Source organism: Pinus tabuliformis, chromosome 1_2, assembly GCF_031772625.1.
Source record: "Pinus tabuliformis cultivar Carrire ecotype Pingquan chromosome 1_2, CPIR1, whole genome shotgun sequence".
NCBI classification, from domain to species: domain Eukaryota; kingdom Viridiplantae; phylum Streptophyta; class Pinopsida; order Pinales; family Pinaceae; genus Pinus; species Pinus tabuliformis.
In genome coordinates this window covers 1,033,785,538-1,033,810,823 of record NC_142298.1, presented here as the reverse complement: position 1 = coordinate 1,033,810,823, position 25,286 = coordinate 1,033,785,538, and the positions used below count along the sequence as shown (strand labels likewise).

At 39.5% G+C, this 25,286-nt stretch overlaps 1 protein-coding gene across 3 annotated transcripts in view; it reads right to left on the bottom strand.

Moving 5' to 3' along the window:
- Positions 1–25,286, bottom strand: part of FAS4 (RNA helicase family protein) — a 75,095-nt gene that overhangs the window by 24,699 nt on the left and 25,110 nt on the right. Inside the window, exons 1-7 of one of the 3 annotated variants that reach the window (XM_089396440.1) lie at positions 19,035–19,629; positions 18,224–18,263; positions 17,933–18,008; positions 17,725–17,796; positions 17,536–17,585; positions 17,266–17,326; positions 16,519–17,166 (exon numbers count right to left, since the gene is read on the bottom strand). In XM_089396440.1, the coding sequence (XP_089252566.1) occupies positions 16,519–17,166; positions 17,266–17,326; positions 17,536–17,585; positions 17,725–17,796; positions 17,933–18,008; positions 18,224–18,240 (924 nt within the window). In that variant the 5' untranslated portion in view covers positions 18,241–18,263; positions 19,035–19,629. Of the gene's footprint in view, positions 1–16,518; positions 17,167–17,265; positions 17,327–17,535; positions 17,586–17,724; positions 17,797–17,932; positions 18,009–18,223; positions 18,264–19,034; positions 19,630–25,286 lie in introns of those variants that run through there. The other 2 variants (XM_089396439.1, XM_089396441.1) reach the window with 2 other exon arrangements.

Below are 25,286 nucleotides of genomic sequence, written 5' to 3'. Positions count from 1 at the left end.
CTTAGATCCGGACTTCCCACTGAAGTGATCTTTAGGTAGACCATCAGAAGCTTCCTCTACGCCATTCTGATAATATTCTCTAATTCGATTTCACCCTCGGTGAATTTGAAGAGGGATGAGGAATCCATTGTTACTTTTGTGCTTTCCCAACTGTCTTCAGTGATAGCTCTTTCACTCTTGCTTAGGCTTTGTCTTCACCTCAGCTTTGCTAACATGTTAATTTTAGGTATGTTCTATGCTTAGAGCAATTTATTTCAATTTTCACAGTTAGCTCAATATCTTTTCCAAATTAGCAATCACATCAGCATTAAAGTAAATTGCAGATAGAATATACACATAGATCGCAGAAGACAAGCCAAGACAAGAGGACACAAGATGTGGCACGAGCCAGGACAAACCCCAATGTGGGGAAACCCTTGATCAATTCTTCTTATATGTTCTTCAATAGTTCAGCAAAGAGAGAGAGAGATGGTACATTTACAACAAAAGTCAACACTTTGACTTATCTAAATAAAAGCATAGATCATCTTTAAGAAGATGATACATGAGATGGCTGAACTCAGTTGAAGACATGCTGCTTCAACTGATTCTCCAAGGTGACTCCATCACCATGTTGCACCCATCATCACTATGTTGCATCTCATCATGCTTTACCAATCATGACTGTACCCATCACTATACTGCATCATGTACCATTATTGTCCCATGTGCCATTGTTGCACCATGCTTGTCACTGTTGTCCCATGTGCTTGCTGCACCATGCTTGTCATTGTTGTCCCATGTGCTTGTTGCACCATGCTTGCCACCATGTGCTTGCTGCACCTTGCTTATCATACAGTTGTCCCAATGTGCTTGCAGCACCATGCTTACCATGATGTCCCATTGTGTTTACAACACCATGCTATTGTTGTTGTCCCATTGTAACATTGTTGTACCATGCTGTTGTCCCAATGTGTTTGCAGCACCATGCTATTGTTGTTGTCCCATTGTAACATTGTTGTACCATGTTGTTGTCCCAATGTGTTTGCAGCACCATGCTATTGTTGTTGTCCCATTGTAACATTGTTGTACCATGATGTTGTCCCAATGTGTTTGCAGCACCATGCTATTGTTGTTGTCCCATTGTAACATTGTTGTACCATGTTGTTGTCCCAATGTGTTTGCAAAACCATGCTATTGTTGTTGTCCCATTGTGCCACCATTGCACCATGCCATTGTTGTTGTCCCATTGTAAGCATTGTTGTGCCTGCACTTCTGGTTAGGGCATGTACCACTGCCCTTAACCCAACACACAGCGAGACTAGCCCTCTAAATGATTGCGGCCTAGTCAAGGTAGAGTGTTGCCTCCTCATGTTGTTGTTTTGGGCATATGGCAGCGTCTCAAGTCTACACGCAACACTATGTTGGAGTGGTTAGGCCTGCGGCCTACCACAGATCTCTGTGGCACCCTAACAGCCCTCCAAAACAGTGAATCCTTACCTGTTGCTACCCTCAACCAATCCACAATTCTTCTTTCCCAACTCAGCCTCCATGCAAGTGTGAGCAGTCCTCAAAATACATCCACTGCACCTTCAGCAACTCTACCACAGATTTCTCCCACGTTCTCCCAAAATCTCCTTGGCCTCCTTTACAACAACTCGGTCCTCCAAAAGACCCATGACTTTGCTGCAGCTAAGACCTATTTGGGCAGCGTATAGGTGTCTGCAATTAGGGCTCTTTCTGTCACTGCGTCTAGGGTTAGATCTCCCCTCTAGGACTGTAACTAGGGCATCCTCCTTAGGACTGTGTTTTCCTTGTTAGGGCATCATCTCTAGGGCAGCTCCCTTAGTCTCCTTTCCTCCTGCATCTAGGGCTTCGTCATCTAGATTTATCTTGCCATTAAAACCCAGAACAAGTGGAGAGAAATCAAGAGTGAAGTGTGTGTGAAATGACTCTCAAGTCATATCCTTTTCTACTAAAACGTTGAGCACATGTGGGGGTTATTTGGTTGCTGGTCGACCTTGACGAATTGTCTTATAACACAAATAAATTCATAACTCCATGAATACTTATCGGAATCAAATGATCTTTAGATCAATCCTACACCTCTCGATGAGAGGGATCCAAGAAAAATATTAGCTGCCATAAATACGATGGCCCACATGGACTTTGGCCCTAGTTGCCAATTTTAACATCCTTTGAGGAGGCCTAACGAAAACAAGGGGTGCCATGATGTAGAATGGACTCCCAACATAGTGGACAAGGTTGCCCCATTGTTTTCCAATCAAGAACCTGTGGTGCTCCCAAGTGGGTGTAGGGGCACAAGGACGTCCTCATGGGTTTCCAAGTGGATCGAAAATGTTTGTAGACCATCTGTAAGGGCTAGGATGGTGATGTAAGCCCTCCCTCTGCAACGGGAGACATCCTCTAGACCCTAGAACATCTGCCAAGTGCATGGTGCAAGTGTGGAGTCAGCTAGGCATGGTGAACCAGGTGCATCATCCTCATCCAAAACGATGGAACACGAGCAATCAATGATTGGTGTTGGGGATCCAAGAAGTAATATTTGCTATGGTGGAGGCCCATGGATCTCAACATTCAACCTACACGTGTCAATGTGGCCCTCTAGAGGGCTAGGACCCCGTATAGGGAGACCAAGCCCCAAATGAAGACCCACCTGCAATCCTGCATAAGATCCAATGTGTCCCCTTGCCCTCCAATACAACAAGTCATTAGAATACTCAAGTAATAAAGCTTACAAGTCATGGGATCAATGGGGCACTTCATGGTGGCATGCCCTTCTATAGTGGACTTTGGCATGTACAAGTGTCTCCAGGTTCAATAGGTTGTTAACCAAGGACCCTCGTAGGTGGTTTCAACCTTTAAAGGGGGTGACATGTCCATGGTACATCCTTTAAGTGGTAGGTGGCAAATGATATAATAATGGAATGGAGTGGGGATTAGGGGAATCATCCAGACCACATGTCAAGGTTCATGGGTAGTTATAATAAGGGAAGCCCACACCTGGGTATGTGAGTGTAGGAGGGAGCAAATTGTGGTACATGAGTTACTCCGACCTTTGTTTTTCCACCCTTCTTCATGTGCCTTTTTCCTTTTATTGATTTTTCTTCATAATTGGTCGGGGCTCCAGGGGATGAGAACATGATGTGTAATATGTAGCAGTGGATACCCCCTTAAGGTGGAGCGATTCATCGCCCACCAGGGGTTGGGACAATCATGGGTTCCTTAATGATAGAGGAGGCTCATCTAGGGTTGATCGGAACCAAGGTGATGGCCATGGATAAGGGGTAGAACTCATGTTTGGCTTTTGCCCACGCGCTAAATTTGTATGTCCAAGATATCTTTTGCATTTTGTGGTACATTTCCTATTAAGAGTGGCCAAATTATGCTTTTTCTTTTCTTTCCAGTTGCATCAATCGTTGGGGCATCGTTCCAGACCCAACCCAAGGTGTGGACAGGGGGGCGGAGAGGCTAACCCTATGTGGACCCAGTGGACAAATGTGGACCCAGATGGGAAAATAGATGAATGTGGCTAAAATGAGTGGAACGAGAGTGATGTAGGTGTTATCGGGAAGCGGGACCTCACAACCAAAATTGGGATTTCCAGTGTAGTGCCAACCCAAAAGCCAAATGGTTAGTAAAGGAGATCCCACGAGACAAGGATACAAGGGTAACCACGAAATCGGGCAGTGGAGACAAGAATACAAGCCTAACACACTCTTTCCGTTGAATCCCCCCACCAATTCATGCCCAAAAATGCCCATGAAAAGTAAACAAAAACCAATGAAAAATCATACCTTTGGGGTCGGGAGGCCCACCTTCAAACATACATTCATAACAGATGGGCGAGGGACCACATGGTTGTCTCAATTGGCGGAGAAAAATGGCACATTGGGCTATCTGGGGGTTGTTGGCTGTCCGCTGAGGACCATCTAGGAGAAAAAAATTCTCATGTGCATACTACCCACAGGTGGTGGGTAACAAACACACTTGGCAGTGATTGTGATTTTGAACTTTTTTTACTAATACAGTAGATGTTTGACAGAGGAAGACAAAACAGTGATACACTTATCTTATTGTCAGAGATCATGACCTTGATCTTACATTGGCAAAGCTAATAGTGATATATCACTGTTATAAATGCTGACACAAATACATGCTTTACAATGATATGTGAATAGTAGAACAAAAAAGTCTGAATGATGAGACTGTCATCATATATGAGTTGCACAGCAAGCTCAACCTTGGTGATAATTGGCAAATCTCTCTTGATAGGGTTGTGCATTGATTGTGACATTGGATATGAACCTAGATGTGTGATAGTGACATGCATGGCTCATCTCTATGATTGACTAGCCAGGTAGTTGTGACAATGACTTTACAAGGTTAATTGTGGTTTTGTCATTCATTTGAGCAATCGAGGTTTGAGACAGCAAAGAGGGGTTTCATGATTTTGTTGCAACAGTTGAGACAATGTAAGGTTGGGCACAGGGTAGATTGGTGGCACGTAGGATGGTGCTTGTCGGCACAAGTTAGCAGTGTCAGCAGTGGCAATGTTACAAGATTGTGATGCCAAAGCAAATACAATGCAAGTCATTGTGTTAGTGGATTAGACATACTTCCGCTAGAGTTATTGAAAGAAATAATTATACGACAGGCAGTGTTGGTTACGTTTTGAGCAACTAGGGTTTGATGCACAAGCCGATGTTAGGGTTTGATGTGCAGTTTGGATAGAGATAGAAGTAGTTGATGTTGACAGCTGGAGTTTGATGTACAAAGGCAGATTTGATAAAGAGAGTTTGTGTTGCAATTCTCTTATAGTGCAGTTTTTTTGCATGGGTTCTGAGCACAGGCGAATCCACTCTGAAAATTGTGAAATGTGGTCTTCCAACTGATTAGGATGGCAGAGGGGTGCGAGGCAGGAGAGTGGAGTCTCCTTCATGTTGGAGCCTGAGAACACTTTAGGGTAGCAATGTGGTGCTAGGGCAGGTCGTAGTCTGCACAAGCCATTGGAGCGTTCGTCTAGTAGTAGCTAGTAACTAGCGTGTTGGAGCACTCGTCAAGTCGGAGCCTAACACTAGGACATTGGAGCCTCCTTCCGGTTGTAGCTGGTAAACAAGGCCTAGGAGCGTCCTACAAGTCAGAGCCTGTAAATATGAGGGTTGGAGCCTCCTTCAGTTGGAGCTGAAAACTTGATGTAAATCTTTTTGAAGACAAATATTAAGAAGCACTCAATGGCTTTTGTCTCATATGGGTTTCCACCTAAAAATTTGTTGTCTATTGTCTTGATGGTTGTGCATTGTTGAATGGTGTTGATTACTGTTTATACACTATTGATTTATAATTGATGAAATGATAAGGATAATTAATGCTCTTTAAAGTTAAAAATATTAATTGATAAGAAATATTGATTCACCCCCTTCTCAGTATTTCCAACAACCTTGGCATCCAATTAAGGCTGTCTTTTTGTGGAGATCTATGACCTGCTCAGGCCTCCTTTTACAGATCTTTATGGCCCAATTTCTTGTTGATCCTGAGACATGTTTCGGCCCTTTTTTGGTCATTAGACCTATTTCGGCCTAGTTCCAAGGCCTGTATTCGTTGTGATTCCAAGGCTAATCCTAGACAGATTTTGGCATCAAGTTTTGTGGCATATCCAAGCCTCTTTTGAAGCAACTTTCAGTGGAGTTTATTCTGGATTCTTTTTCTTTTATTTTGGTTGGTTTCTCGCTGACCTTTTTGGCATCCAAACTTTGAACTGAAGCCATTCACTTGCGGACTGTTCTAGCATTTTTGAGGTCAGGTAGCATACTATGGTTTGGAGCATAGTTTTAAAACTCCGACTCCGACTTCGACTCGGCCGAGGATCGACTCCGACTCCGACTCCGAAACAGTAATGACTCGGCCGGCTCGATTTCAATGACTCGGTCGTTGTAAAAAATACATTAAATATTTATTTTTTATAAAAAAACATAATTTTAAAGATTTTAAACATAATTTTAAAGATTTTCATTCATGTTTCCAAACACACAGCATTATAATATAGATGGAAGACAACATATGATCAAAGTAGGCTCATGAACCAATCCATTATATCAAAATGGTACCCAATGGCAATACATAGTCAGCTGTCATACATTATCAAAGACTCAAAACAAAAAACACATAACCAAGGAGGCTAGAAATGGCCTCTACAACAAAAGTAAACTGTGACCAGACTCCAGTACTAGTACTACAGCTACTGGCTAGTAGCTACTGCCAGAGGAGCCAAGATCATGTCGATCAATCTCTGGATCATCATCAGAGTCAGATAGGGGGCCCCATGGCTCCTCCTCCTCATCATCATCTCCAACTGCAGTTGTAGAAGTGGTATCACTAGCAGGCTGTGCAACTGCAGCAGATGCAAGCTGAGATAGAGTAGATATGCGCCTACGCTTCTGTCGTGGCTGAGCAGAGGAAGCACCTACAACTGGAGTCCTTGCTGGCTGTGAGACTGAGGCTGGTGGATTGGGATCTGCATTCAACTGAACAGCATGTTCAAGTTCAACTGATGTCTCAATATCTAAATCTAAATCAAGATCCTCATCATGATCAAACTCTGTTGGACGACTCTCCACTACCCCAATCTGATGTTGGATCAATGTCTTCCAACACAATGGGATCTAATCAGGTCTTTTGTTCAGCAAATGGTTTCGTCTGAGCCGGAGGTTGTATTGGACATAAACTAGATCATTTAATCGTTTTTGATCCAAACAGTTTCTCTTCTTTGTGTTACTTGGGAGCAGGAGCGACATTTTCAGAAGCTCCTGGTTTGGGAGAGAATCCCAGAGGAGTTCAACAACCAATGTCACTAACATCAAGGTACATAGAGGGATTGGCGCTCTTGATTAAATACGAGTTCCATACCCTAATACATGACAAAATTCAATGGAAACGTTGCAATCCTCCAATCCTGAAATCCTGAAAAGCTGATAAGTCTGCTGGATTTTGAATGAAATCTAAAATTCTACTTTCTCCATATGAAATCCAATGAGGCTGAAACCACTCTCAAACATCCTGAGTCATTTCATGGTAATGTTAAAAATTTAAGTAAAAGGATGAAAATGAAGATTAAGGAGAATGTCACTTTTACTTTAAGAATTTAACATTACCATGAAATTTGAATAGCATATAAATAGTAGAGAGCATTTGAGTGTGTTAAATAGGGTTTGGGAGGGGGAAATGGACTCCAAATAACATTTAACTAATTCATAAAACACAGTGGAGTTCAAACCAATCAGAAAACACTTCAAAATGTCATTAAAAAATGTCAAATCGCTGTTTTGATGGGGTTACAGGCCACCGGTGATAACTCGGCCGAGTCAATACAGAAACAGCCGAGTAGGTGCCTACTGAACCGTTTCCTCCACCGAGTCAAATTTTTGGGCAATGAAACGAATCAACTCGGCCGTTTCCGTTTCGAATCGGCCGAATTTTAAAACTATGGTTTGGAGACATTGCCTAGGTTGATTTGGGCTAAGAACTGTAACAAATCTTTGTGCTTAAGGGAAATCTGGAAACTACTTTATGCCCTAGTTCTAATCCATTCTGAAACCTGATCTGAGGGCATTAAGACATGACTAAGAGTGCATCTTTGATTAAAGAATTGAGGTCATTACATTCAGTACATTAACAGATTTGTAGGCAATTCTAGATACAATAATGTCATACATTGCTTCACCAAATTTAAATGCATCTCCAGGTACAAGTACAACAATGGTACACATTTGAAGGCATCTCCAGCAGATCAGATTAGAGATCATGGTTTTATCAAGTCATCTCTTGAACCTGTCAATAAGGCCACCAGGAGGCAAGTCTTGGAACCATTCTTCTCTATGAAACATTTGGCATTGGTAAAACAAACCTTTTTGAACTGTTAAATTGTACACCATTTTCAGAACTTCAAGTTTACTTTAGTATTTGGGCCACAGAAACCCTATGAACCTTTATAGTTCTTATCAAGACAAATCAGGGTTTCATCTTCAACAGCAAGATAAAGGCATCAGTACAAGGATAACATCTTAAGGTACGCCACGTGGAAGTCAGTGACATACTTTACATCAGTAGAGATCAGTGGCACATTAAACATCAACAGTCTAAAGGTATGATTTGTAAAAGGTTCAGTTTATGAGTTGGCAATATACAAGAAGTAGCTCCGTAATTTGGCAATTGACAGGGTTTGGCTTAACATGCATGCACTGCTTCACCTCTTATTGTTATAAGTAAAATTGTATCATTGTTATCCCTTATATATGTCACTGGTATGTGTTAGTTTGGCTGAGTTTACATCGTGACATTTGGCTGAGATAGAATTGACAGGTAGGGTTTGACTCTTGAGACAACAGAGAAACCTTGCATTGCAAAGAAGTTCGGCATGGTATATTGTGATTACTATCAAAGTCATTATGAAAATCCTAGAAGCATGTTTGCATGAACTCAACGCAAATATCCAAATATGTTAGTTGCACCGTCATTCAGGCATCATGTAGAATGCTTCAAATGCCACGATTATGGACATATAGCTCGTGACCATAGAAGCATGATGAAGTCTTCCATGAGGGAAAACACCAATTTCAGGAAAAAGAATGTGTGGACAAGAAAACAAGAGCAAGAAGAACAGATAAATGAAGATATCCCAGAAGTCGCGCTCTCCGAATTTTAAAGGGCACAAGACCATGAAAAATCTACAGATAAAGAAGATATCGAGATTCAGGATGATGATGTTACAACAACACAGGTTCATATATCATTCTAAATGATCGAGCTTGACGACTCCCTGTCCTATGAATGTTGAAGAGGGGGAGTCTATCCTTAATATAACATATATATTAAGGATAGACTTCCCCTCTTCTATCCTTTGATTGTTTGACAAATGACAGATGTGCAGAAGTCGTCATAACATTAGTCAAAATCGTGGGCAGATTAGTCAGCTTGTGTATTAGCAGATTTGGGAAATAGCAGAAGTCAACCTTCAAGATTGAAGATTTGCAAAAGAACCCGTTGTCCTTGATGCATATTGACAGGTAGAATCAGTTGTGTCAAGCCATGAGAGGCATAACAAACAAGGGGAGAAAGGTATGAAGAAGGTATCTTTTTAGGGGGAGTTACCCTTTGCCATTGATGTCAAAGGGGAGAGAAATCAAGAAAAGAAGATCAGAGGCATGGAGTCAGGGGGAGCATGACTATTGCCATCAATGACAAAGGGGGAAATTGTTGAATGGTGTTGTCATTGATGCCAACATCAGTCTATGAACGCTCTTAATATACGTGATGGATTGCATTAGTTGGAAGTTGCAGTGGACAAGAAGCCCCAGAAGAAAGCAAGCCCTTGCGGTGTGGTCATGGCACCCAGCATTTGATGAAAATTTTGATGGAAAAGTCAATGTGTTTGGACTCAAGACCATTGCCATCATGTTGTCCTTGTCATGTCAATTCTTATGATAGGTGGTACACCTCATAAATCCTCACGGTTGAGGAGATATGCTTCGTCAAAGTTGGAGCCTCCTTTTTGTGGTCAAAGCCCCCAAAATTAGATGATGTGGCAGCTCAACAATTGGTGAAATAATTGTTTTATTCAGGGGCCAAGAAGAATTTTTATTGAAGAACTTAATCAAATATTTTTTCAATGTCAATCTTGGTTGCAAAAGAGAAATTTATAAAGGAGAAATTAACTAATATTTAAAGGATATGACAACCCTAATGCTGTTGGGGATTTTGGCTCCAAACATCCAATTTGAAATTTAATACTAAGGTCGGCTCCCTCCAAGTGTGTAAGTTGGCCTGCCCCCTAGAAGTCTCTTGGCCTCTATAAAAGGATGTTCATTTTCCCTCCGTTTGGCAAGGGAAATAATGCGTTCAATCTGAAATAGTCAAGGGAAAGTCTGAGGCCTTGCATAGTCACGTTTATCTGGAGGAATAAGGCCGAATTTATGTGTCCTTCTGTGGCAATTTTGTTGGGTAATCTGAAGCAGTTCTGAGCATAATTTTGGACATGTCCTAGGGTTTTTTGAGGGAAAATTTTCCGCCATGTCTGCCTGACGCCCTTTTGACCCTGATAAGAAGTTCTTTTTGACTGGCTTTTGGGCACCTTCCTGAGGGTTACTTCAGCCTTCTAAGGCCTGTCTAGTAGCAGACCTTGGCATCAAATTGAGGCTATCTTTTTGTGGAGATTTGTGACCTGCTCAGACCTCCTTTTACAGATCTTTATGGCATAGTTTCTTATTGATCCTGAGACATGTTTCAGCCCCTTTTTGGTCTGAGTCCTGTTTCAGCCTAGTTCCAAGGCCTGTATTTGTTGTGATTCCAAGGCTAATCCAAGACAGATTTTGGCATCAAGTTTTGTGGCATATCCGAGCCTCTTTTGAAGCAAGTTTTGGTGGAGTTTATTCTGGATAATTTTTCCTTTTATTTTGGTTGGTTTCTCGCTGACCTTTTTGGCATCCGAACTTTGGACTGAAGTCATTCACTTGCGGACTGTTTTAGCATTTCTGAGGTCAGGTAGCGTATGATGGTTTGTAATCTTTGCCTAGGTTGATTTGGGCTAAGCACTGTAACAAATCTTTGTGCTTAAGGCAAATCTGGAAACTACTTTGTGCCCTAGTTCTAATCCATTCTGAAACCTGATCTGAGGGCATTAAGACATGACTGAGAGTGCATCTTTGATCGAATACTTGAGGTCATTACATTCAGAAGTACATTAGCAGATTTGAAGGCAAATCCAGATGCAATAATGGCATACATTGCTTCAGCAAATTTAAATGCATCTCCAGGTACAACAGTGATACACATCTGAAGGTATCTCCAGCAGATCAAATCAGAGGTCATGGTTTTATCAAGTCATCTCTTGAACCTGTCAAAGTAAGGCCACTAGGAGGCAAGTCTCGGAACCATTCTTCTCTATGAAAAATTTGGCATTGGTAAAACAAACCTTTTTGCACTGTTAAATTGTGGACCATTTTCAGAACTTCTTTCAAGGGTCAAGTTTAATTTAGTATTTTGGCCACAGAAACCCAAGAACCTTTAACAGTTCTTATCAAGACAAATTAGGGTTTCATCTTCAGCAGCAAGATAAAGGCATCAGTACAAGGATAACATCTTAAGGTACACCATGTGGAAGTGTGATACACATCTGAAGGTATCTCCAGCAGATCAAATCAGAGGTCATGGTTTTATCAAGTCATCTCTTGAACCTGTCAAAGTAAGGCCACTAGGAGGCAAGTCTCGGAACCATTCTTCTCTATGAAACATTTGGCATTGGTAAAACAAACCTTTTTGCACGGGGACTCCCCCCCCCCAAGGGTCTAGTTTCCTAGCTCCCCCGCGCTCCGGGGACTTGGGGACGAGAAGGGGTCGTTTCCCCACGCTCCCAAAAAACAGGGTACGCATGGGGACGTGCTAGGGGGACGTTTCCTTGTGCTGAGGGGTCGTTTCCAAAAAGGGGGTCGTGAGGGGTCGTGGGGGACGAGGAGGGAGTCGTGGGGGGACAAGGGCGGGGTCGAGGGACCCGATTTTTTTAAATAAACTTTTGTTTATAATTAAAATTTAACATTATTTTTAATACTTTAGGGTTTCAATTCATTTTTTTATAAATTTAGTTCATTATTCGCCCTGGCCCCTCACTCCATTTGCAAGACGTTCCTAGTTCCTCTGCAACAGAGAGGAATTGGTCCAAATATAGCTTCATCCACTCTATCAAGAGGAACAAGCTTATCTCTAAAAGAGCGGAGAAGTCAGTTGCTGTGCACAGTGCCCTACGTCTTGAGCATAGGAAGACACCTGAGTATTTGAAAGGACCAGCAACATGATGAGATGTTGATCCAGAGGATGATGCACAAGTAGATATGGAGGAGAGACTTGATGAGAGACAAATGGAGTTGGTTGGTGTGCCACTTAGCATGTTTGAGAATGCTAGTGATTCAAATTCAGATGGTGATATGGTTGATCCTGATTTATTCATGCAGCAGCTGGATGCAGAGACTAGCGGGGCATTACCTTGAGGCTTGAGCAAAATTATGCTCGTTTATCTTTCAATATGTTGATGTTCCTATGTTATTCTGACTCTATAAATTTTGACTCTTGATGTATCAGACTTGACTTTTATAATTTTATGTCAATATTCACTGTTCAGTGTTCAATGTTCATAGTAGGAAGTGGAACATCAATATGGTTTAAACTTTAATCATAATGTATGATGTATGACTATAAATTAGAATTTTAAATTTATATGATATTAAATAATGATATTCATATCAATGATCATGCTTTGCAGCTTTTCAATTCAAAAATTGTCATAGTGGACTCAATTTATAAATTATATTTTATATTTACAAGCTTTTAAGACCCTGACTTCCCCCACGTTTCCTAAAAATTGGTGGGGAGCTTTTGCATAGGCCGCTCCCGCATATCCTCGCTCCCTCACCCCTCATCCCGGAACCTTGGTGGAACATTGGTTAAACATCAACAGTCTAAAGGTATGATTTGTAAAAGGTTCAGTTTATGAGTTGGCAATATACAAGGAGTAGCTTTGTAATTTGGCAATTGACAGGGTTTGGCTTAAAAATGCATATCTTGAGCATATATCAGCAGAAAGGGGTTGCTGGCATTTCACCATTACAGAGAGCTTGACATGCATCCACTGGTTCACCTCTTATTATTATATGTAAAATTGTATCATTGCTATCCCTTATATATGTCACTGGTATGTGTTAGTTTGGCCAAGTTTACATGATGAAATTTGGCTGAGAAAGAATTGACAGCTAGGGTTTGAGACAACAGAGAAATATTGCATTGCAGAGAAGTTTGGCATGATATACTGCTGGTGCATTGATCAGCAGCAATTTCAAAAATCTCTTGACTGCTGTGAATATATGCACTGGTTTATACATCTATGGTGATGTAGCAGCCTGTTAACACAAATATACCCTAATTGCACCAAGTTATTAAGAATACTTTCTTTTCACTGTTGGTAGTGGAATATTTTTTCACACTTCTGACACATTTTCCTTTTCTGTTGGACTTTTCCAGTTACTTCCTTTCATGTTTTCTTTTGTAGCGGAGCGATTCTTCTTCAACAAAAATTCTAAATCCTAACACAGACACTTAGTGGCCAAAAGCCCGCAGTTATATTGCCAAATGCAACGAATTATTTTGACCAAAAATCTATTGGCTAAAAGTCAAGATCATAAAATGAATCTCTGATAACAAATGTGACAAACCGATCTGGTTCATATCATAAATATCCAAAATGTTTGGAATAATATAAAGAAATCCATCTGGATTAAACATTATATTGAATAAAAATATGAGAGATGATTGAATGAATAGGATACAATGAGGAACCCCTATAAATACTTAGGCAGGTGCCTTTTCACTAAGAATCATGTCCTTTTGTTAAGAAGACTTTTCATTATGCTGTCTTTTCAAATAATTAATTAATTAATTATGTTTATGTTTATTACATTGAATTTAATATTCCACCAACTTTGTACTTCCAACTTTGGAAATAAATGCAACATCTATTTGGCTACTATATCTTACTCGTTCATTGCGTCACTTCATTTGCTTCAATTTGTTAATTGGTTAACATTGGGAACCACTAACTCTTAATCACTTTTCTATCTCCTTAACCCATAGGGTTCAAGGTACTGCAATTATTATTTGTAATTTGGATCTTTAAATTTGCTGTTTTTCATATATGCACATGCAAATATGCACTCCTAAAGGTGGATTTTCAAGTTATGGCAAGCTTTTCATGGTTTCCATGACAGAAGTTCATCCTTAGGTGTAAATCTGCATTCCTGGTTGCTGTTTTGAGTGTTTTTATGCAGAATGAAGGTCTGATATTTTATATTACAATTGCGCATTTTGATTTTGTACAATTTGGCAGAGTTCTTTGGTCTCTGGGGCTCATATTTGCATCCAGGTTGCATAGGGATTTCTCCCATGGTTAGCAAGCACTAACCCGAAGTACGGAGAGACTGTATGAGGTAACAATGTACCTTCTCTAGTTACCTCAAAACCCTTGCAATTTTGAACATTAACAGGATTTAGAAATCAACCAAGAGAAACCATATTTTACACTCTACGTACCTGGATTTTCATTTCTTTTGAACTGAAACTCCAAAATCCTCTCCATACAAAAGCCAATTGATGATTGTTGCCCCACGAAGTGTCCCAATCAGTGGAGCTGGGCTCTAAAGACAGAATCCAAAAGGGTTAACAGTTCCATCTTCAGACTCAAACCCCTCACCTCCCCATACATATTACAGATACATTGAAGTCAACAGTTTGGACCTTGCATGGCCTTTTTAAATGAAGTGGACCAATTTAAACCAAATAAATCAACTGAATCAAATTATTGCCGAGTTTGAACTTTTTTGCCCAGATTGGAATTTGGTAACTATGCTCTGTAGAATGTCTGCAAGATAATATGGAGACAACAACACTGTTTATCTTGAGATCCAAGACCAAGGAAGAGAGGAAGAAGTTAGTGATTTGTTCATCAAACACAGCAGGTCCAGTACCCTCCCCAGTAAGACTCTACCGATGCAATCCTCCCTGGAAAGGTTTATTGGCTCTCGGATTACCCAAATGTAAATTACCTTTGCATTCCTCCATTCTGATCAAAATGGCACTCCCTACTAGCGCTCTCGTGGATAGGGAGAAAATTCAAGTTACATCTAAAAACTACAGCCTTAATTGCTAGAAGTTTGTGCCGGAAACATTCCTAACAAAAAGTGCCTGGCATCTTTATCCTGGATACCAAAAGAAAGCAAGAAGCAAGATATGTGAAAGATTAATGTTCACGGTACCACTCGAGTTATGGCTTCCCTCCATGCACTGACAACACTACATAGCACTTGAGAAAATAACGTGGCAGTTTACATTCTTATTCTCTTGATAGTTCTAGTAAGCTTGCCAATGGCCATCACTCGGAAATGAGACTCTTAACATCAAATTGATAATTAATGCAGAGTCACCAATTACTTCAAAATACCTTAACCCTGCCCACAGCTACCAGTCTAGCATAACTGTAATTTGTTTGCTTTCCCACAGAAAAGGAATAGCAGACAAAAAGGCCTAAGAGAGGACTAACCTTTTCAAATTTTGCACCGAGGGAACAGGGCCCAGAGACCTTCAGGAGTAGCAGGCAATATACAAGCCACCAAACTAGAAAAAGACCCACACCAAAACCAAAGAACCAGACAAGGCTAAACGAACCAATCCTGTTACACCACCAAGCTGAAACATGCAAACTAAAGGCACACAAACCCGAGCAAACAAAACCTGAACCACACAAAACAAAGCCAAGAGCACCAGGGTCAAGGTCCCACAAAGGCAATCCAAGAGAACCATCCAATTCAAAGCCCCAATTCAAACCAAGACAGAATAGAACAAGAAGCAACAGGCCCAGAACCACCAAAAATCCCCAAACTTCAAAACTGTAACAAAATCCATTATCCCAACTGCAATGAAACTCAAAATCCAAAGCAATTGATGAGCCTGCTCCCACATTAATCACCAAGCATGTGAGGGTGTTGTGAGTGTATTACTCCTTGATCATCATGAATTATAGCTAACCCACCCTTGTGAATAAGCATTCCATTTGTGTCTCATGCAAGTTGAATTCATAACTAAGGCTTAATGCTTAAGGAATGGGGTAGAATGTATCCCTACTTTTTGTTCTTATATTGCCACAGGCCAAAGGAATGGCGCTATTGGCCAATTGGTCTACCTTTAGATTGAGTGCCCTTACAATATGAAAGTGTACTCAACACTTTCAAACGTGGCAGTTTACATTCTTATTCTCTTGATAGTTCTAGTAAGCTTGCCAATGGCCATCACTCGGAAATGAGACTCTTAACATCAAATTGATAATTAATGCAGAGTCCCCAATTACAACTAGTCTTTTGATATAACTGTCATCAATAATCCTCAACCCCCGGAATAGAGCCAATGCCTCCACTTGGTTGTCTGTTTTTAATAATCTACCCAGCCCCCATTCAAATTCGTTTTCTTGATTTCCTCAAGGATCGAGAATAATCCCCCCACGCCAGCCACCCCTGACTCATTGGAGATTATTTTTTTCATATAAAATAAATACATATTCACTAAGAGGTACCCTTGAAAGAAATGTAGCATGAAGCAGAGGAATACTATTTGTACTGTTAATCAACCTAGATACTGAAAACAATCTGGTGCAGGTACATTAGGAAATGTCTCTTTTTTTTAAGAATAACAAGAACGGCTAGCCAAGCAGTCAAATTTTGAAGATAACTTTTGCCAAGTTAACGAGATGCAAAGGGCTTCAAGTTTCCAGTTACTACGTGCCATTGCCATGACTTCAAACCTTTTTTAAATACAGAAACACAAAACATGCTATTGAGAAAAAGACAGCAAAAGATTATTCAATATTCTCGGTATTAGATGAAAACCACTTTCTCAATTAATTTTCTTTCAATTTAAGGCTTGGGAAATAACCTGATACTTTCTTCTTCTAATCGCATCAATTGACTCGTTTTCTCCAACATTCAGCTTGGCATTCTCCTTTTGAGATATTACACTAGTCGAACCAGAACCTCTTTCATTATCACGGCCCAAAAGATGTGAGGATGCAAAAGCCTTGTCATTATTACTCTGTGGGACAATTACTTTGGTGACAGCCAAACCCTGTTCAGTAGAGGTTAGGGAATGATCTTGTTCATCTCCAGTTGAACACCTATCCATAGAAAGACGTATGGAAGATCCTGTATCATGGTCAATACTCATGTCACTCTGTTCTATATTGAGTCCTGCTTTCGATGTATTGTCCGCGTTCAATTTGCCATCAGTAGAGGCATCATTTCTTGCATCTCCAGTCATGTTATCTGGCTTTGAATCCCCTTCATTGCAATTTGCAGAAGCATGGAAAGCAACCCGTTTCCTTTTTTTTGATTGCATCTCGCCAACTTTCTGCATATTATTCTTTGGAGTACATTTGACAGCCAAAACTTCATCAGTACATTTTTCATCTTCTACTCTAACTGAATCAGTCACCCTTTCACGAAAAAGTGGAATCTCCAAAGGAACTCCCAATCCTGCTCTATGAAATCGCATTGCTTTAGAGAGTTTCTCCCGCATAGTTTCAACCTACACTCGTGCAATTCACAATAGATTAAACTTGTACTTGCAACCAAAAGAAGGATTGTTTGTAATTCTGAATAAACACAACAAGCATCTTGGAAATACCTGTCCAATATTACCAGAAGAACTTAATAAAGCGTGCGCATCATCTCCAAGCTTGTGCTTCCTGGAAATACCAATCCATACCTCAAGTCAAATATTAACACCCATGGTACAGAAATTCTCTGTACAGCATATAATTCTCTTCACTTGTTTACTATATTTATGAATAATTCATGTGATTCTTTATAGTAGATATTATTTAATATTATGAGAGATCCCATTGGTTAATTACAAAAGGCACAGAGTAAGTAAGTCAAAAGCATATTAACATACTCCAGTATTTCAAGAGCATTAGATCGCCTGGCCCTTTTATCCTTCTCTTCCTGTATAAAACAGAGAAAATGAAACAAAAAAGGCCAACTGTGAAAAATAAAATTATGGTTTTTAGGGTGCAATGCGAAAAGCTGTAAACATAAAAAAAACTACTAAATAAAACAAAACAAAAGTGGTTGCTCAATTTACTTGCAGTCGACGTAATTTTCTTTGTTGATTCTTGCTCAAGCACTGAGAACTTTTCTTCCTGTCTTTCTCAACCTTAAAATGCAGCAAAATATCATAAAAGGTCAATATTAAAAGATACCATTTAACTTTTAAGTTCATCAGAGTTGCTAAGCACAGATAAATCGAAATGAGTAACAGAGATGTTGAAGCAGGCTAGCAAATCAAATACCTTATTTTTATCCTTTTTCCTAGACTTGTGATTGCCAGGCAAGATCAGTGCATTGCATGCATCCCCATCTTCAGGTCTATAGCCATGATATTATGGGCAAACAAAAAAGGCAACCTTCAGTAAGTGAAGCGAAACTCCAGAGACTTCATTTGTGGTTTTTGAGAGACTATAGTCTAAGTGCAATCTTATATAAAAGCTATTTTATTTCACTTAGAACATAATATCTCGAGTCTCAATCCTGCAATCCTGTATTAAAGGGAAGACTTTTAAAAAAGACAAGCAACCACATACCCTCTGGCAAGCTCCATGATATAAAGTTTTGTCACCTGATTTGGGTTCAAACAAAGCGCACAAAGTTGTGGTTAATCTATCATAACGAATTTGTCCAAATATTAATTTTAATAGCAGTACAAAAGCTTAAATTAAAAACAGAGAAAAACACTTGAAAGGCTAAACTAGACACACAAAAAACGAAAATGCACAAGAGGGTTTCTCGCTGTTGTTAATGTCATTAGTGGAGGTTCCTCCCTAGCTGATTGCTGTAGTAAAAATAGTAAGTTCCATGATTTTGACTTTTCAGTTGTTTTGTTTAGGCAAGTTAATATCCAATATTATGTTAGTGATGTTAGGTATATCCTACCACAGAATTTCGATAATTTTGTCACAAGGTTTCTCATCCCTGTTATATATCTGTAAAACTCTTATGTTGCTGCATCTAACATGCATACTTCCTACTTTTCCCACAAGGTTTCTCATCCCTGTTATATATCTGTAAAACTCTTATGTTGCTGCATCTAACATGCATCCTTCCTACTTTTCCCACAAGGTATCGCAGAGCAACCTTCTATTTATTTCAATTTTCAAGTGCTTGAACAACACCTATTAACAGAAACTGCAAATAACCAGTTTGAGATCTTTAATAACAAAAGAGTGTTAAACTAAAGAACTGATGTGGAGTAGATGGAAATGCAGAATAAAAAATCCTAGGATTAGCAAAAAAATCAAACGGAAACAAACATTTAAAGATTTAAGACTAAAAGGATGACTGTTTTTTGGACATAAGATTAACAACCCAGTAGTTATGACTACTATTGTGACGCACATTATTTTTCTCTAGCTCACAGCTCTGCGTAGCCTAGCCCTAGCCAGTGGTGTTCTTGCTTATTAGGCCTTCTCAGCTATCCGTCCCTTTCAGTATAAGCTTTGGGTGCCCACTCATTGGAAATTGACTCCTAACGCTGCACCGTCTAGGATTGTGAAGCGCTCTCAATCAACCCCTAATGTGAAGCCGCATGTTACAGGGTTCCCCGAAGTTGAGCCTTGAGGTTCGAAGTTCGACCAAACAGAAATAACAAATTCCGGTTCGGCTTATGTTCGGCTATGGTTTGGTTTTCTCTGTTCGGTTCAACCTCGCACCTTGTAACAGCACCTATATGTGCCTTCGTGACCCACCCTGCGTATCCTGCGCATCTGACTATCGCTGCAGACATCAGAAGATAGTTAAGCTAAACCGTCTGTAAAGGTTGTTCCGTAGGGCCTCTACAGCATTTTTTGTTTCGTGGATTCCGAAACAAATACGGCTCTGCCGATCTCGTATTAGAAAGTGCCTACTCGGCAACCCTGCTGCCCAGACACCGAGCCACTTAGCCGCCAAAAACCCATCGTTATTTTGTCCAAAGGTAAGGTAAATTGTCGTGCACCTCTATACCATATGTATATGAAATACCTATGAAATTTGGTTTATATAATGGAGTTGTCTATAATGCGACTTTTTGAGATTCCGGTGACGGAATCCGGCGGAAGAAATTGAGATGAAATCATGATTTGTTGCAGTTAAAATGGTTTTTTAACTGCATATTCGGATTCAGCACCCTGAAAAACCCCTGGGACGGTTTCATTGTGCAGAAATTAGCTATCAAACTTGGATTCCAATAAATTACTGCCGGATTTTCACCGGAAAAAATCGCCGGAAAGGCTTTCAAAAAGTCGCGTTAAAGACCACTGCTTATATAATTTCGGAAATTTTAATCAGCTTAATGTTTTTTTTTTTCTTTTCATTTTTCTTATGAAATACCTATGAAATTTGGTATATATAATTTCCGAAATTTTAATCAGCTTCATGTTTTTTTTTTCCTTTTCATTTGTCTTATTTTTCTTATTTTTTAAAGCATGAGGAAAACTCATAGTAATTTAGTGGTCAAATCAGTGATGGAAAATAGTCATCACTAATTGTTATTAGTAAATAGTCATCATTAGTTGTTATTTACTAATGCAAGCGGACTCATCACCATTATTTAAGAAAAATCACACCATATGGATTTATAGGTTGAGAAAAATCACACCATATGGATTTATAGGTTGGTGGTAGTCCTTAAAGGGGCACGGTTTCACTTGGAGATATTTGTATGTCTTGGGTCATTAACCTATAAGCATAAACAATTTATTATTTAATATTATTATTATTATTATATTGAATCATATATATAACAAAAAATTAATGGCAAGCCTCGTTTGAAACATATAAGAAGATTTGAATCAAACTTAATTTTTTTTGAACCAGAACCATGAGACAACTGAAGCTTATGTTTTTTGTTCTTTGGCTCAAAGACGTAACTCTAGCTGAGAGATCCCTAATAGGTTGTGGATGGGGTTTTGAATTTTGCACCTCACCAAAGGTAACGTAATGAAAGCAGAAGAAATAGACAATCACGATAAAAGGTAAGCTCTCCTACGTCTTTTGTGAAAGGGTGGATTACATGTCTTTGTTTGAACTCGAAGATCTTATTTTTTAAATTGGTCATATTTCATGGGCCCAATAAGGATGTATCTAAATTGTTGGACCCTTGATTTCAATCCAGAAGTTGATGTCTCGTCCGCAGTTCCAAGATGGGTGTGGTGCCCCCATTTGCCACTCTAGTGTTGGAATGATGAGTATGTGGAAGCTACTAGGAATGCATTGGGGAAACATGTAGATAAATTAGAGCCCAAATATGCAATGTTTTCTTAATCAAGGATTTATATGGAAGTAAATCTAGAAAAAGTCCCCCCTAAATCTATAAATCTATATTTGGATAGTTGGAACCATCTTCATAAATTGGACTATGAGCAACTTCCATTTAAATGTGGCTTTTGACATGGATATGCGCATTTTGCAAAATATTGTGAGACGAATGTTCTTCCTCAGCACTCTGCTATGTTGAAGAAAGTGTAACTAGGTTCAGTCTTCATAATGACATGATCTTTGTAAATGATGTAATAAAAGAGAATAAATTTATTTTTGTATGCCTTGTTGCATGGGTTTCATGAGCAAGAAGTGAAATTAGGTCAAAGACTTCTTCATGATGTCTTTAGGATTTATTAACATGTAAAAGAGTAAAGTCATGTATGAAAGAGCTCTTCATGAGCCAATGTAAAATGTATTCAAGCTATAGTATCCCTCCAAGACCAAGAACAATCCTCCAAAAGCAAGCACAAGAAGACTGCAAGCAAAACGTTAAGAAGGACATCATGTCAGCTTCAAAAATGAATTAAATATATACTTAAATGTCATGTCGGCTTGGATAAAAAGACATGTCGGTTCACTAGTTATAGTCGGCTCAAAATAGGAGGCTCAAACCACTATAAATACCCGTCTAAGGTATCCGCAAATGACAAGTACAAAACTCGCAATTTCCTCTCTGAAATTTCGCATGGGTATGGAGTAGAGATCCGCATCAAAGGAGGACAGAATTCGGATGGGTGTAGGAGCAGGCAGTGGCAACTTCAGACACATCCCTACACCTCGGTTGGCACAGTCTCAGACAAGATATAACCTCAGGCAACCAGAACTTCGGACAAGTGTCTTTGTGCTTCAGATGGGCATCACAGAGATGTCATCTAGGTCTCCTTGCAGTAAAAGAGTCTCGGCATAATAAGGAGCAGTAACTAGGACAGTCTCGACATAATGTGAAGGAGCAGTAACCATTACAGTCTTGGCATCAATAAAAAGGTAAGGATATCAAGAACATTATCACAGTCTCGGTGGATGTATATATATGATGGTAAAAGGCTCATTGTCTCGGCATAAGGAGGATCACAATGATCCCTCAGTTGCCCTCACAGTCTCGGCATATTTATCATGAAGTACACTCTCGGCATGCTCACAGTCAACATGATGATGATCTTCGCCAAGCGTACATTGATGATCTAAGTGCAGATGGAGACATGATGCAACAGTCATCATGATGATTGTCATAATGGAGTCAGAGAATCAAGATCACAGTGAAGATCTCAATGAAGACAAGAGATGTATTGCCGACCCTAATATCTGTCACCAATACATCTCTTACATCTCTTACATCTATTTATTAAATTGAATAATAAGACCAGTGTTCACAAATTCTCCTGAAGATGAACCACCGTTGATGGTTCGAAACGTCGAGCAACAATAACCTAATGCAATGAATCCGAAAGATGATCTACACAAGAGACCTCGTTGACGTGATGAAGATCTCAGTGATGTAATAGTGATGGCCTCATTGGTGCAACACTGATGATGATCTCATCAATGACAGAGAAAAAGGATTAGGGTCTTGGTCTTGGAGTGGCGTAGCAGGTCAAGGGTCATGGTTTTGGTATTCGTCAATTGGAATCTCTATAAGAAGAATTTTGTGCGGGTTTTCCTCTCCAAGAGGGAGAGGTTTTGGCCTTAGCAGAAAGCCAATTATTTTGTGTTCTTGTCTCTTTTGTTTTGATAGCAGTTTGATGAAGCAAACACACACTAATAATAATATGAAGATCAAGCTAAGATAAAATTGCAAAAGAACTTCACAAATTGTTATCATGTTAAGAAGAATCACTTTAATTTATGAATGCCCTAGATTCTTCAACATGCTAAACCCTCAAATTAGTGCCAACAACTTAACAAGGTAATTGGAAACATGTAAGCACCTTCCTCCATGTTGTTAACTCCAAAACCTAAGCCCTCTTCTTCCTCTGATTGCCTCCCCTTTCAGTCCCCTCCTTATATCTCTTCCCACTCCTCCATCTTCTTCCCCTACATCTCAGCCATCTCTTATGCCTCCTTATGCTCCATCTACTCCTCCTTCATCCCTCCCTTTTGTTGAATCATACTCTCCTCCAATCTTTGAACCCCTATCCTTCACCCCCACCCCTTCCTTGGATGTAAGTCGAGGTCTTCCTTGTGCCCCTATTTTTCTTCCCTACCAGCTCTGACAATTATGTTCCATCCCAAAGTAGAGCTTTAACTAGAGATAATAGCTCATGTAAGACCAAACAAAGAGGACGAAGATAATGCCAAATTACAAAAGAGGTTAGGTCAAAAGATGCATAAATAGAAAAGAGATGTAGCAAACCATGAAAGAACCTTTGATCATAATTGACTCTAGATCTAACTTTGGAGTAGGTTCCAAAAGTCCAAGCCCTAAAATTAAAAATGCTCTCTTGGAACGAACACTCAAGGAATGAGTAGTGAAGTAGAGGTTAAAGCCATTAGACATCTACTAAAACATGAAAGTAGAAAGGTTGGCTCTCACTCTCCTTTGGGAGACAAAAATAGAACTCGATATTGAGATGGAACTAAAAAATAAGTTTTGAAGACGTTGCAATAGAGTTGCATCAAGTGCTTGAGATGCTTGAAGAGGCATCTATACGCTATGGTACCAAGTAGCGATGGACCTCCTTTAGACATATGTCATAAAGCACTAATTCTAATCAAAAAAATTCTTAAAAGTTTTATCAAGTACTTCTCTCTTTACAATGTTCATGCGCTAGTACATTACCAAGAAAGGCAAGCATGCTTGATCTCTATTGAAAAACATAGTGACTTTCACACATCTATTTATTGGATCCTAGCTAGAGACCTCAATAAAGTCCTCTCATCAAGAGAGAAAAATGGTGGTATGTTCATCAAGGACTCAACTAGGGAAATGGTGGATTTAATGTTGGTGGAATGGGACCTTTATGATCTAAAACCAAAAAATGGTATGTTTACTTGGTCAAATAGATGCCTTGGGCAAGGCCATGTTATCGAAAGCTTGGACCATTTCCTCATCCAAAGTTCCTTTCTATTGGAAAATCTCCAACTTTCCTCCTTAATCCTTCCTTCCATGACTTCTCATTAAAAGCCAATAATGCTCAATCTTTGAGAAAATATAAATTACAGGCATATTCCTTTTCCATTTAACCCTATCTAGCTGTAAGATGCAAGAATAATGAAGATTATTGAAGTAATGTGGAGTCAACAAGTGCAAGGCTCTCCTTTGTATGTCTAGGAAACAAAAATAAAAGCCACAAAAAGAAGCTTAAAAGAATGGTGTAAAATTCAGTATACCCTGCCATTTAGGGAAATAGAAGACTTTCAAAACCAACTAAGTGATCATCAATCATGATGAAACTCAATAGGTCACAAATGATGCAACAAGGGAAGCAAGATTTAGCTAAGAAGCTTCAACAAGCTTTTCATCAAGAGGAAGAGCATAGATGCTTAAAGCCGAGAAGTCTTTGGTTGAAGGTGGGAGATGAGAATACATCCTTCTTCCACAAGCAAGGTCATGCTAAAGAGATAATGAATCATGTCCAAAATATCCATCTAGAATGAAGAAAAAAATTGTGTTTAGACTTTGAAACAATTAGAACAATTGCCCATCGTCATTTCAAATCCCTTTACACGTAATAGGGCCCCACTTCGAAAGTTATTACTTAGTAGATGTTGTAAGTAATCCCAAATCTGGTCATAGAAAAAGAAAAGGGAACTCTAGTTTGGAAACTAGAAGAAGAGTTTCTTGTATCCATTCGGGATTGGGTTCGAACAATGCCCCAAACCCCAATGGTTGTTGAAAATGCAACAAGATGATGGAGCTTAGTGAAAAGAAGTCGCCTTCACTAAGTGGGCCAGCAGGCTATTTTTGGCGCAAAGTCTATTTTTAGACTATGTCTATTTTTAGACATATGGATAATGGTCTATGAGTTGCAGGATGCTATTTGTGGATGATTGGTCATGTTGGTAAAAATAGATGGACTTCTATTTTTAGACATATGGGCGGAGTCTATTTTTAGACTGCCAGTCTAAAAATATAAACAGTCGAATATTATTAGCTCATAATAATATTTGGACTATAAACATTATCTTATCCTCTTGGAGCACTTCAATTCGAGCTACGGATGTGGCACATGTAGCTGTTAGAAGGAAATACGCTTTTCTTATGAGTCAGTTGAGTTATTGCATGGTGGACTTCAGTTAGAACTCAAGTGATTGAGTTTGGTGGAGTTGATTGAGGAGTTGATGGAGTTGTGTTCAGTTTGACTTGGTTGAACTAGTTGTATTTAGTTTAACTGCAAATACACTAGTGATGAG